Genomic DNA, 14578 nt, shown 5'->3' on the forward strand with positions numbered 1-14578 from the left:
AAGCCAACCCTGGGAGCAGAGTGCCAGGGCTACTGTTAGAAACAATGCCAACATCACACTCACTTTTTTTCTCTCTCTCAAATATTCTTTATAGGGTATGTCTCTTGGTCCCTCTACCATGACCTGCCACCAATGATTTTTTACTTTCCCCTGCAAACGCTGGAGCTCACTGGGCTGGAAGTTTTCTGTGTAGCCTTTCTTTCTCCAACACTCCTAACAATCACTCCTTTCTGGAAACTGGTTAACAAGAAATGGATGCTGACCTTGCTGCGGATCATTACTGTAGGTTAGTGTTTCTTTAAGAACTTTCTTTTTAGTTAAGGAACAAGATGAATGATGTAGATGGCCTGCTGCATACCAAATGATCAAATTAAAAAATGAACAATAGACTGATAATAAAAAACCAACAACTCACGAGAAAAGGAGCAAAAAAAAAAATAGATACGCTCAGTTTTGGGAAAGGAATAACAGCTCTTTAAAACGTAAAACACAGAATATAGATTATGCGTGCGTGTATTTATAAATGTCTCACCAATGGGTTGGCAGAGGACAAAGAATGATACATTGTCCTGCAGGGATGGGAAATAGACACCGTGCATTCCTGGTGGACATGTAAATCGGTGCAACCTCTACAGGGAGTAATTTAGCAATATTTATCCAAATTACAAATCTGTATAGTCTTTCATCTAGCAATTTCAGTTCTAGGACTGTATTGTTCAGACATACTCATGTAGGTAAAATGAAAGGCATACAAAATTTTTTAATCATCTTAGCAATATTTACAATAGGAAGATTGGAAATAATCTAAATGTCATTGCTAAAGGGTAGGTGAAATAAATATGGTTATTAAGCCATTTGGAATATGCTGGAATATTGTACAGCTATGAAAAAGAGAATGTATTATTTATGTAATAAAATAGAATGTTCTTCAAAATATATTCAGCGAAAAGGTTGTGTCAAATAGTGCATGTAAATGCTAAGCTTCACATGAAACTTTGGATGAAAATATACTTAATAGTTAGTTGAACATGCATTAAATATCTCTAAAAGGATTTTAAAAATTGGTAGCATTTTAACAAAGATGGAGAAGCTGGTACTTAACAGAAGTCTGGAGGGGAATCTTTGCCCTATATATTTTTTGTACTTTTGAATATTGGATTTAACTGTGTTACATTGTCAAAAATAAAAATTTTAAGCATGCACTTGGTATCACAAAGAATTCCGATTTTTGATGTTAATAAAAATTGGAAAACTTTGGGTAAGTACTGGTAATAATAAAGTAAGAAAATAAGATTATGGAAGATAGATTTTAAAAGGAAAATGCCAATTCCAGATGGAGATCCATAGCTGAAAATTCCCAACTACCTGTGTGTCTGCAATAACTCGGTAGATTTCTCTGAGATTTCCGGGTAGCATTTGATGGTGCAGGATGCTGTCAGGTTCTTCTGTCTGGAAGCAGGCATTTGCTTTTTCAGAAGCGGTGCCAGGAATCCCTAGAAACTGCCATCTGCGTGTCTGTCTGTCCCAAAAAAGGATGGGGACAGCATACTGGGTCTGATGGTTCCCCAGGAAGGTATAGAGCTCTTGATTTTAAAGTGGCTCAGGCTCAGAAAGAACAGTGGCAGGACTCCTGGAAAATGCATCCCTAATGCAGAGGGCATGTGGTGTACTCAACCAAGAAATGAAAAGTTGACTTTGGGGGCAAAAGCACACAGGCTCTTTGAGAAATGAATGGTTAAAAACAAAGTGTTTAAATTAGTGAAGAAATCTAGGCAGAAAAATCTACCGAGTTATTGCAGGCACACAGGAAGTTTGGAATTTTCAGCTATGGATCTCCATCTGGAATTGGCTTTTCCTGTGAGTCTCCCTAATGCAGGCACTTGGTTGAGACAGCCCACTGGGGCCTCTCGGTGATTCAACCAAGTCCCATGTGGGAGTAATCATTCATCCTGTACACTGCCATGGCTGTACAATGCAACAGGCATGCACAGGCATTGAAAGGCCTGTTAAATGAACAGGAAACTTTCCAACCTGAAGCGAGTTCAGCTGCTTGTTAGCTTACATATCTTTTTTTTTTTTATTTTTTTCTTTTTCTTTTTTTTATCGGTACCAGGGATCGAACTCACGACCACACACTTGCAAGGCAGACACTTATGCCGCTGAGCTAAATCCCCAGCCCCTAGCTTACATATCTTACGAACACCGTGGCTCAACCTCACAACTCTACTCCCAGTCAGCTTCTCTAGGGACCATTTCATTGGCAGCTCTTATTCATCACCTTCGCTAGGAGCTTCCTAGGGAGCCTCCCTTATAGAGTCAACAACTAAACAATTATTGAGGGGGGCAATATTCTGTTATTTGTCCCAGTTTTCTCTAGTAACTTTCGGTGGCTTTCAGAGAGGTATAGAATGCTGAATAAGTCTGGGGCATGTATGGGGTTTGATTGTGGAGGACCTGGGTGACTCTCCTGGAAGGAAGAGCAGTTATCTGCATTTTAGCCAAACTCAGCTCTATCTCTGTGTATTGCGATGTGCACAGTTTGGGTTGAGCTTTGTCCTTACCCCCTCAATTGGCTTGAAGCAATACAAATGGATCTAGCTGAGGTGCTGATGTGTAGTCTTTGAAGCAAGGCCACAGGTTATGTTGCCCCACTCTGTAGCTCCCACCAAACATGTGTGAGCCGGGCTAGAACGAGGCTCCACACTGTCAGCTGGGATTGAGCCTCGAGGTAAGGCTGTGACTTCCCAGGGCATAAAAAATTACACTTCAGAGATGAAGCACTGATCCCAAAACATCAGACATTACCTCGGACTGTGTTACGCAGATTGCTATTTCTGCTTACCCTTCTCTGAATATTGCAGAGGTGATTTCAGGCCTCCTGCCCAGCCCAGCTCTCAGCACTCATGGACTTCCTGACATTCTCACAGTCACTCATCCTGGAGCCACTCCTTTCTTCACCAATTAATAAAACCCGGGTTTGGCCCCGGGTTGAGGTCTTTGGTCCAGTTAACCATCACCCCAGCTGGACTTGGGGCCCTCTTGACTCCCCACAACTACACATATGCCTTAGTGACTTTATTTTCACAGAAGTTGCACTGGACGTGGTAGATTGAGACTAACTTGCTAGAATTCCACTAAGTTTTCCATGGAATTACAAATGTAAACTTCCCGGACCATGACAGGGACCAGGGAGGGCTCTCAGTGATCGATGATGACACTTTCTGTCATTCTTCTGCATCACCATCTCCACAGAGGGTGAGGGAAGTCACCCAGAGTCAGGATGAAGAGGCCAGCCTGTTAAGGACTCTTCCAGGTGACCATTGGTCATTGCTGGCGCTAAGCAGAGGCTGCAGTTCACCTTGATTTACCTTAAAACTCCTTTCAAGTACTTTTTTTAAAAAATCTTTTTGAGACAGGGAAACGCTATGCAGTTCGGGCTCACCTTGAGCTCACTTTGAGGCCCAGGCTGGTCTCAAACTCTCAATGATCCTCCTGCCTCAGCCTCCAGAGTGCTGGAATTATAGGCATGAGCCACCATGCCTGGCTTTCAAATACTTCTTAAGGAAAGGAAGTATTTTGTTATTAAAGATTTTACTTAAGTACAGGGAAGGTTCATATGTTACATGCTGTCCGCCTCTGAACCTCAGATATTTTAGGTTAGTTGCTTCTGAAATTAACTATGAAGCTAGTTTATACTCATTGATTTAGACTATTTTTGACCATAAGTGCTTGATTCATTAGAATGGCTAGGATAATAAAGACAGATAGTAACAAGTGTTGGCAAGCATATGTACCCTGGAACTTGCATGCTTTGCTGGTAGAAATATCAGCAGTGTAACATGGTACAGCTACTTTGGGAAACTAGAAATTTGTTAAGATGTTGTATAGTCCGGCAGCTCAACTCCTTGGCATGTACCCATCCCCTCAAATAAAAATATGTGTTTATATAGAAGCTTTTGCACAAGTGTTCAGAGCAGCATTATTTGTAAGAGCCAAAAAACGAAAAACAAAAAACAAAAAAAAAAGAAGAAAAAGAAAGAAAAGAAACTACCAAATGCCTCTTAGCTGATGAATGGATAAGCAAAAAGCAGTATATTAATGCATGTGGAACATCATTTAGCCTTAAAAAACAATGAAGTACTTAATGTATTCTGCACTATAGATGCCTTGAGAATATTATGCTAAAGGAAAGAAGCCCATCACATAAAAAAGAGAAGCCCATCACAAAGGATCGTATATATTGTCTGATACTGTTTATATGAAATTCCCCAAATTGGAAAAGTCCACAAATGGTAGATTAGTGATTCCTGGGAGGCTGAGAGTGGGCTGGGAGGGGATGGGGAGTGACTGCTATTGGGCATAGGATTCCTTCTGGGGTGATAAGAATATTCTAGAATTAGTAGTGATAGTCCTACAACTTTGTGAATACATTAACAACCACTGATTTGTATATTTTAACATGGTATGCTATGTTTTATGGTATGTGAATTATATCTAAATAAAAATTTTCAAAGCAAATGTATGTAATTCTGCATTAACTCTGTCTGCTGGAGTAGAACTGTGGTATCAGACACAGCGTTTGTCAGGTGTGGGTCGTCAGCTGCCAATGCTTACTCCAAATGCTCAGCTCTCCTTACTTTGTTTGAAGGCAGCGTAGCCTCCTTCCAGGCTCCCAATGCCAGGCTTCGGCTGGTGGTGCTGGCCCTGGGTGTGTCCTCTTCGCTGATCGTGCAAGCTGTGACGTGGTGGTCAGGAAGTGAGTTGCAAAGGTATGTACAGGTTGGTTTTCTCATTACTGGAACTGAATACCTGACACTTGCAATTTCAAGGAGAAGTTTAATTTGATGCAGTTTCAGAGATTTTACTCTTGTAGATGAACAAATATAATCAGTTTCCAAATTATAGTTTTTACTGCCTAAGAAACATTGCAAAACTCTCCTTTTTTTTCTTTTTCGCAAGACTAGGATGGGCCTACTTACCATAAATCTCAATAATGTTTTCTCAGTGCCAGGGATTGAACTTGGGCCTTGTACATCCTAAGTACATGTTCTACTGAACCATAGCCTCAGCCCCAATAATGCTCTGAGAATTAGATAATTCTGCCTAGGTAGAGGGCTACACAAAGGCTAAGTCCAGCACATGACCACAAATTACCGACAAGACAATTTCATATTCTCATTCAGTGAAACTGAAATTCATATAGACATTGTACATTGAACTCACATAAAAAGGCTTTAACAATGCTTTTGCACTTGCAGGTATCACAGAATCTGGGGCTTCATTTTAGGACAGATTCTTCTTCTTGTCCTCCGAATATGGTACACCTCACTAAACCCAATCTGGAGTTATCAGATGTCCAACAGAGTGATACTGACACTAAGTACCATAGCCATACTTGATCGCATTGGCACTGGTAAGCACATGCCCAGTTTACTGAGGGACCTCCTCTCTTACAGGGTTTATCTTTTTGATAAAAACATAGCATGTGTGGGAAAGGACATTTATAAAAATAGTTTTCCTGCACTGTATCTTCGTTTCAGGTTTCCCCCTTCTGAAATGGTAACTCATAGCCACTGGGCCATTCTCTAAGCAGAAGACACCTCACTAATACAGACAAGGGCAAAAATAGAAAGCCATTGCTGGTGTGTGCCCGTGTCAGTGGGAGACAAGAGCCAGGCCTTGTGTGTGCAGCTTACAGTCTTTCTTCTGAACTGAGTTCTCCAGCATGGAATTCTCCATTCTCCACTTCTGCCCTGACTCTGTACTTCTGTAAGCCTAGAAAGTCACTGTGGACCACAGGGGTGGCACCTACCTGGCTTTTCTCCAGGGATCTTAAGCTCCACATCCCAACCTTGAAAAGAAAGGAAATCTTACCTGCTCAAATCACCTTTCTTCCATGACAGCATATACCCAGCTTGAATGTTTGCTTCCCACTCTAATTTGAGACTTCTGAAAAGAAGACAGGATTGTTCCTAGGTGCTGATTAACTGGCTTCTGGCTTTTTCTGTAACTGTGAGTTACATTCTTTTGTAAATACAAGGACGAGTCACACAGATTAACACGGAGGGTACTGGCTCAGCATGAACAGGAAGTGCTTATGTAGTTCTCCTCAGGCCCAAATTTTGGCATGAAACAGAAATAATAAAAATAAGAGCATGAGTCATATACTTTAGCGCATATGCATTCAGAGCTGGTCTAGGCCCGAGGTGTATGTTCTGTATTTTATGGATCGCTCCTGTGTAAACATGCACACTTGCCAGATAATGATCTGGACTTCAGGTTCTGTTTGCATTTCCTGACTTGGGTTTTCTTCTTTCTTGCCTGGTTTACAATTATGTGACCCAGATGCTCACGGTCAGTCTTTCCCTCTGTTTTTACCCTGTGCCTCATTATTGAAACTCAGACTTCCCCAGGTATCTGAACACAGTAGGTGCTTTTTTGGTTGATGCTGTTTTGTTGGAAGATTCCTGGGGTCCTGAAGGTGGGCTTACCTCCCATAGTTCATTGCGTGTCACTCAGCAGATGCAGTTTACAAAGCTCTTTTCTCCGGGCTCTGCTCGGCCTCCCTCTTTCCACTGGCCTCTCCCTCCCCACCCTGGTCCCCATAGCTTTTTGCTGCTGCCTCCTCTGACCCCATTCTTGCCCCACCGACCTCCTCCTCTTGCAGCTACATCACCAGCCCTGCAGGCAGAGCCTAAGTCTTCCTTCTGCCCCACAGAGACTCCTCAAGGTCCCAAAATGCCTGCCTGACAGGCTGTCTGCTTCCGTGAAGAAACGGAATTTTTTTCGGTTGGCATTTTCTTCAGTCGGTACACTTTGATGTGTGAAGTCCTTGCTGTGATGAAGGAGCCTCCTGCTAAACAGCGCTGTGAATTACACCAATGTGACACGGTCAGGCAGCTATGGTGCCTGCACTCCCATCCAGCTCCTCTTTTTCTCTTTGCTAGCTGTGTGATCTTGGACAATCTGCGTAAATTTTGTAATCAGTAAAGTGGGTTAGTGATAGAGTCTATCCACAAATATATTGTGAAGATGAAATGCCTTAATATAAAGGGCTCGGAGAGGGGTGTGGCACATAGTAACTGCTCAGTAAATGCAGTTATTACCCTGGGTGCACAGAGAGTTCAGTGAGGCCCTGTTCCTTTGGAGGGAAGCTGCCTCATGTACTGGAAATGTCCACTCAAATTGGACAACACTCATTTCCTGTCACTTACTTTGTTAGCATATTTTTGATTGTTCTGTCAACTTCATGTGAAGTCAATAACTTTCTGCATTCTTGTTGTCAAATTCTAAAGCACCTGTCCTCTCTTAAACCATCCCTATCTTGCCTGCTAGAAATCATCTTTCCCACCAAATAGCCATCAGCACATTCTGGTTTGTATCTATACTGCTTAGCTCATCTCCTTTTCTAGAGGAAGCTCCTGAGCCAGGTGCCATTTCTTACTAAGCGTCTGTCAATATTCTGGATGAATTTATGTTTTCCCCCAATTCTAGATGGCGACTGCAGTGACCCTGAGAAGAAGATGGCTAGCCAGGCGGCCAAGGGCGTGGCCGGTAGACCCCACTGGCTGTTGGCAGGGGCTGCCTTTGGTACCCTTGTGTTCCTCACCCACTGGGTCTTCGGAGAGGTCTCTCTTGTTTCCAGATGGGCAGTGAGTGGTCATCCATGCCCAGGGCCAGGTCCTAACCCCTTTGGGTGAGTTTGGGTTTGGAAGCAACCATGCAACTGGCAGTCATGTCTGGAGGAAGCAACATCTCTTTGTTTGACAGCCAGATGTGTGCTAGCTGCATATAATATTTCATATCCATTCCAGAAATGTTGCCTGAAGTCACTGTGAACTCTGGAAAGAGAAGCCATAGTTGCCCTTGTGCTGAATGAAAAATTGATAAGATGTTGGAGAGGGGGAGCCGAGTGTTGTGCATATGAGGTTCCTAAAACTCCTGTGTGAGCACCTTGGGGGAGTTTCTGCACTGTGGAACCTTTGCAGTGGCAGGAAAGGAAGAAATAGCATTCACTGGTTTTTCTGCCAGTCTCTGCTGTCACCATTATGGGCATTTGGTGGAGAAAACGGTGTATGATGAGAGAATGCTCTTTCCCTGACATTGTCCTTTGACAAATGGACATAATAATAGCATTTACCTTAGGAACTCATGAGTATTAAATGAATAATAGCACAAGTAAAAATTATAAAGCAGGGCCTAGTGAATACCAATGCTTTTTTTTTCAGCTTAAATTGTATCATCGTGACTTCACTGAGTGCTGGATTTTTTCCTGAGTTTAGTTAACTTCTTTTCATTCCTTTTGCTCCAAGTTTTTGCCAAGATAGTAAAACAATGAAATAGTTTGTAGCTGTTTTGAAAAATGCACAACTGTCAATATTTGTGAAACTGATAGTGGTCTCAGGAAGGCAGAGGCTGGGTAAAAGCAAGTACTGGAGTAGAGTAAAGAAAAAGCACAAACTACCTTAAATAATTGCTTATGACTTTTTTCTTTTGATCTTTGGCAGTCATTTAAAATGTTATATAACCAGTGTGGACTATAATTTAGGAATCTGAGGAAACTCAGTTATTGTATTTTCCTTCACCATGAGAGGCTACAGATGCCATTTATTTGAGATTAGAGTTTTTATATTTCATGGTTCCAAGTGTATCATATTAATTCCTAATGCAATCTCATGATCTCTTTGGTTCTTTCATATTCATATTATCTTTTGAATGTACCTAGTGGTAGGAGGTCTATTTTCATTTTATACATGAAACAGTGAAATGTTAATACCATCAAATGTCATAGTGCATTTTTATTTTGTTTCACAGAGGTGCAGTTCTGCTGAGTTTGACAAGTGGATTGATGCTTTCAGCATGTTCATGGTTTCATGGAGCTAGTTTAATCTGGTGGGCTACAGGTATGTAGGACTTACCTGCAGATGTGCTATTATTGAGTTTGCTTACCCAGTTTACCTCACTGGATGTGCAGCTGGACTGGAAGAAGATGCAGCCATAAAAATATACACTATGGCTAACTGGGCTGTTTGAAGTTGCTGTGGCAACTCTAACCCAGATGTCATCAAGGTTCCTGGTGACAACCTGCTTCAGATTCCTGCTTCCAGTCCTCCCTTATCCTCTGTGGATGTCCCATTCCCCTAGACCACATTGCCGTAATACTACTGTATTAGTCATTTTCTTATCTCTGAGATAAAACATCTCACATATATATCTTGAAGGAGAAGGGGTTTCTTGGGACTCATGGATCATTCCATGAGCAGCAAGGAGGTGTCGTGGATGGCTCTGGTGGAGGAAAGCGGCTCATTTCACAGCGTCCAGGAAGGAGCTAGTGAGGCAGAGGTGTCCTTCTAGGTCATTCCCACAGCAGTCCACCAGACCTCACCTCCTAACAGCATACCTGCTCAAATGCCCCGTACATAACCCAGTCACCTTCCAAAGCCCCGCCTCTGAGCACATGAGGCTTTGGGGGGACATCCAGTTATAAATCATAACCTCTTCTCAAAAACACTTACATACATAGGAAAATGGTAGAGTGGTGAGCCACAGAGAAAGAACCTGGCCAGATTTTGGTGCCCAGACCCTGGAATATAGCAACATGAGGAAGAAAAGGAGGGAGGTGGGTCCCAAGGACTTAGCAATGGTCTGAACTAGACTTGAAGCCTATGGAGAGAGATAATTCTGGAATCCAGCAAAAATAAAACCAGGGGCAGTGGCCCTGCTGGATGGGGGAAGCAGGGAGGAAGCCGTGCAGCCCCCCTCCCATGTGCTGGCAGAGGCCCTGCTGACTAGGGGGAACCAGCAAGGAAGCCACCTTTACTCCCCACCCCGCTGTAAGCAACCAGACACGACACAGCTGAGATGACAATAACCGAAGTAGGGAAACAACCTGACACTGTGTTGTTTGATTGACCATGCAAGCCTGGGGCTCACAGTCTGAGCAACTATTCAAAGGATAAGGATGTGCAATATAGTAACTGTTCCGGATTTCCTATGGTCCTATCACTGTTTTGTTTGTTTCATTTTACTGTGCTGTTTTATTTTCTTTACAAAATACACAAGGCATGTGTTGTGTAAGTAGCACCTTTCACTGAAGTCTAGTGGGTAAGGTAGCACCAGCTGCTGGTTGCTAGGTCCTGTTCCCTCTTCAAGATTTCTTGCTTCTGTTTTTCAAAAATGCCCTTTTTTGAGATTCAGTAATGATGCTCCATTTCCTTTTCTCTTTTACATATAATAATTTCGCCTCACATTCTTTCACCTGTCTTTGGGATCCGTGCTTGCTATTCAAACTCCTAGGTCATTTCTCCCCAGTTACACCCGTTAGGACCCAGAAAGATTGGGAAAGGCTGTCATATTTTAGGCTGCCCCTTCTCTCTCCCATTGCTCTTGTGAGCACATAGGTGCATTTTGTGATTTTCCTGCAGCTGAATCTTTCCATTCCGCGTCTCCTCCTCCTCCTTAAAAGGCAGAGATGGTTGGAGAGTAGTCATTGTTGGCATGAAGCAAAGATTTCCTGCTCCTTTGAAGAGCAAACACAATATTTGGTTTCTGTGAGATGTCTTTATACATATTAATTAAGCAGGTGATTCAAAGTGTTGGCCTAAATCTGTGAGACTATATCTATCAGTAACAGAAGATGTGGGACAAGAAATGTAGTAAATAAATTTCTGCATGCTGTGCCGTTCACTGGTTTGCATAGGAATGTGTGTGGAACCAAGTAGGCTGCTGAACTAACGAGGCTGGCCAGGTCCTCCTCCTCCCGGAGCCCTGTGAGCAAGCTGTGGCAGTCATGTTGGGCTGATTTTAGTGATTTCTGTGTTTTCTGGTACAAATCCCATCTGCACTCTGAAAGTTGGTATATATTTAGGAGTAACATTTTTTCTCATTTGAGAACTGTTCCATGAGATTCTTTAGGTAACGGGCCAGATAACTGAGCTTTCAAGGAGCATATTTGGCTTTTTAATCAAGTATACAATTTGGAAAAGGAAATGAAATCTGTCAAGCATTGGTCAGCATTTATAGCATGTTTTCTTCTTTTATTTTTTCTTTTAATTTTATAATAATAATTATATTTTTGCCTTTCATGTTTATGAGACAGTGTTTCACTATGTAGTGCAGGCTGGTCCTGAACTCACTTTGTATCCCAGGCTGACCTTGAACTCCCAGTGACCCCCCCTGCCTCCATCTCCCCAATGCTGGGATTACAGGCATGGGCCACCATTCCTAGCTAGAGTGCTTTTTCTTATAGAAGATAAATAAAGTGCTTGATGGGCAGGTAACCAGCAGCTTTGTTTTAAACACAGTAAACTAAACAGCAAAATAGAACAGTAAACAGCAAAATAGAACTTTAAAGAAGAGAAAAGCTGTGAACTCATGGTCTCATTTCCCCACAAAAGTAAGGTCATATTTTTGAGAGTTAAACCTAAGCTGGTTTTGCTGTCTCTCTGCAATATTAAGTAGTAGTTTCAAAGATTCTAAAGGCAAGCAAATTTAAGGTTTCTAATGGGCAATTTGCGGTAATCAGGATCGTAATTCATAAACTTCATCTTCCCTCTGATCTTCTTTCATTATGTTGATCTCACAGTAATCTGGAGATCAGGTCCACTATTCACTGTTGTTTATCTCTGAAGACTTCATGATAGAGTGTAGCACCAGAAATTATTTTATTTTCCCATAGTACATTTAATTTATGTCTCCCACTGAGGGCTCAATGTGAAGTTAATTACGGCAGTGAGCCAAGAACTTCATAAGAGCAAAGATACAGGAGCTTTAAATTTTTGATAGCAATTAAATGAGTAAATCATTTTATCTAATGAGTAAATCTTTTTATTTAAAAAGAAATAGCTGTTTTAAGTATACTGAAAGGGCTCCAGTGTACTACACAGTGTGCATATAATTTTATTGAATGAAAACATGATCCATTGAAAAGTAAAATGTCAATTCTTATTATACATGTCTTTAGGATTTCAGTCGCCATTAATTCTGCTTGATGCTTTAGATGAAAAGGTTTGGAAGAGATTACTTGAAAAGCCTCAGTTTCAAACAAATAAAAGAAACAACTAAGATACCCAGTTAAGTAAAAAAAAGTCAAGGTGACTATCAGTACATATCATATGCTACTGATGATGTACAAAAAGGAGAGAAAGGTATTTTTCTTTGTGTGGATAAAAAATATCTCTTGGAAGATGTGGAAATAAATGGTAATATTTGTTGCCTCCCCTAAGGGGACCTAGTGAATAATGAGCATTTGAAGGTCCCTTTTGTACCATTTTTGTTGGCCTTGGAAATTTTTTTTTTTTTTTTTTTGGTACCGGAGATCGAACTCAAGGCTTCACGTTTGCCAAGCAGGCACTTAGGCTGCTGAGCTAAACCTCTGGCCCTGGCCTTGGAATTTATAACCAGTTTAAAAATACAAACTTAGTTTTAAAATCTAGAACTCATGTTAAAATAGAAAATAAATAAAAAAATAAAATCAGTAACAGTCAAAGGATAGTTAAAAAGATGTTTTCTTTCTCTATAGATAATTCTTTATAGTAAGTGAAAGACAACAAGGTCATTGCTTGGTTTGGTTTGGTTTTTTCAGATGAGGTCTTTCTTTTTTTTTTGTCTTTTTCCTTTTTATCAGTACCAGGGATCGAACTGCCTGCTTGCAAGGCAGGTGCTTATGCCGCTGAGCTAAACCTCCAGCCCCTCAGATGAGGTCTTTCTATGTGGTCTAAGCAGGCCTTGAACTCACTACATAGCTCAGGTGGGCCTTGAACTCACAACAATGCTTTTGTCTCAGCCCCCCGAGTGTTGAGGTTACAGATGTGGCCACTATGCCCAGCCAATGGCAAAGTCATTTTAATGTCTTTAGCGTATCAAATTAGGACTGACTCTTAAAAATAGTCATGGTAAGCCAGTAGACAGGGAAAACCCAATCTCACTAATAATTAAATGAAAACAGTATTAAATGTCATATCACTTTCATCATTAATTTAGTAAAGGATTTTAGAAAGAAATGATTTTGGCAGGATTTTGAAGGTACAGAGACTTTGCCAAATTTTCTGGAGACAATTAAGGCTGAGAGGCAGCAACTGGCCACAAGTAATAGCTTTAAAATGTTTATACCTTTGACAGAAGTTGCACGGCTGGGAATCTGTTTTAAGGAAGTAACAAATACAGTAAGAGATTTGTAGACAAGGGAAGTTATTCATCACCCTGTCATCTTGAAAGCTTGACATTAGGCATGTTATTGTGTGTGTATCCAGGATGCATTACCTACGTAAAGACATTTAAAAAAATCTAATAACATGAACAAGTTGTCTTCATTTAATGTCACATCAAGAGTAACAATTTTTAATATGTGTTACAGTTCCATTTATGCAAAAAATACTTTGTGTATATATAGAAAATAGCATAGGCGAAATACATGATCTTACATGACACTTCATCTAGCGGCTGGCAGTACATACAGTGGTGGTCCTATAAGATTAAAATGGAGCCAGGGATTTAGCCCAGGGGCATAAGCGCCTGCCTGGCTAGCGTGAGTTCATGAGTTCGATCCCTGGTACAAAAAAAAAAAAAAGATTAAAATGGAAAAATGAAAAAGTCTTAACACCCAGCATTTTTACCGTACTATACCTTTTCTGGGTTTAGACACATAAATACCTCTGTGGCAAAACCATCTACCGTATTTAGTACAATAACATGCTACAGAAGTTTGTAGCCTCAGAGCAACAGTGTGGACTAGTGATGGCAAACCTTGTAGCGCTTTCAATGATAACAAACAGCCCACTCAGGCACGCGTGCCATAGGTTCGCCACCACTGGTGTAGACCATAGTCGGTGTGTAGTGGGCTACACAGTCTTGATTTGCATAAGTGCATGCTGGTATTTGCATGATGATGGAGTCATTTAATGACCAATGTCCCAGAACAATCCTATTAGATGATGCATGGATGACTACTTATTGTGGTTGTCTCAGGCCGAGGTAATCCTTTATCACTTCTTTATATTTCTGCATTTTAAGTTTTTACAGCAAATAAATATTACAGTTGTTTTATTCCAGAATCAAAAAAAAATCACTATTATAGGATCTAGGTCTCACTGTGGGGTTGAACTCTGGGTTGTAGAGGACCCTGGAATCTGGTTCTTGTGTTTGTCTCAGTGAGGCTCGTTCTGAAGGAGGAATGGATAGTCCCAGAGCTTTGCTCTGTGCTGGTTCGAGTGGAACTTGCAGATGGATGTGACAGTGCAGCTTTCAGAAGCTGAGTGAGGCCACTTTCTGCTCCCCACTCCTCTTTGTGTGAAGTTCTTACTGTAAGTGGTAACGTGTCTGCTGTAGACATGTTGATGAATGAATTCCAGCTCCACAACAGTGACTGAAGTGTTTCACAACTGCCATGTTGTCTGTGGAATGTCTTCTCTTGATAGCCCCGGGGTGGGGCGGGCCTGAATGCAACCCAGACATGAAAGCTGATTTCATACCAATTGGGAGACAGGGTTATGTGACCTCATTGTTGGCTCAACAGAGCGATGTTTTCTAGGTGCCTGCTACAGACCAGGCGGCACTCATGGCCTCCAAAGCTGGCAGGCTG

At 41.5% G+C, this 14578-nt stretch overlaps 1 protein-coding gene across 2 annotated transcripts in view; it reads left to right on the forward strand.

Annotated features, from left to right (window-relative positions):
• Nucleotides 1-14578, forward strand: part of Cwh43 (cell wall biogenesis 43 C-terminal homolog) — a 59256-nt gene that overhangs the window by 1927 nt on the left and 42751 nt on the right. For both annotated transcript variants that reach the window (XM_063240451.1, XM_013154267.2), the window contains exons 2-6: nucleotides 95-286; nucleotides 4649-4769; nucleotides 5259-5413; nucleotides 7495-7696; nucleotides 8815-8903. In XM_063240451.1, the coding sequence (XP_063096521.1) occupies nucleotides 95-286; nucleotides 4649-4769; nucleotides 5259-5413; nucleotides 7495-7696; nucleotides 8815-8903 (759 nt within the window). The remainder of the gene's footprint in view (nucleotides 1-94; nucleotides 287-4648; nucleotides 4770-5258; nucleotides 5414-7494; nucleotides 7697-8814; nucleotides 8904-14578) is intronic.

Source organism: Cavia porcellus, unplaced genomic scaffold, assembly GCF_034190915.1.
Source record: "Cavia porcellus strain 051 isolate PalLab524CR breed Dunkin Hartley unplaced genomic scaffold, mCavPor4.1 scaffold_30, whole genome shotgun sequence".
Lineage (NCBI taxonomy): Eukaryota > Metazoa > Chordata > Mammalia > Rodentia > Caviidae > Cavia > Cavia porcellus.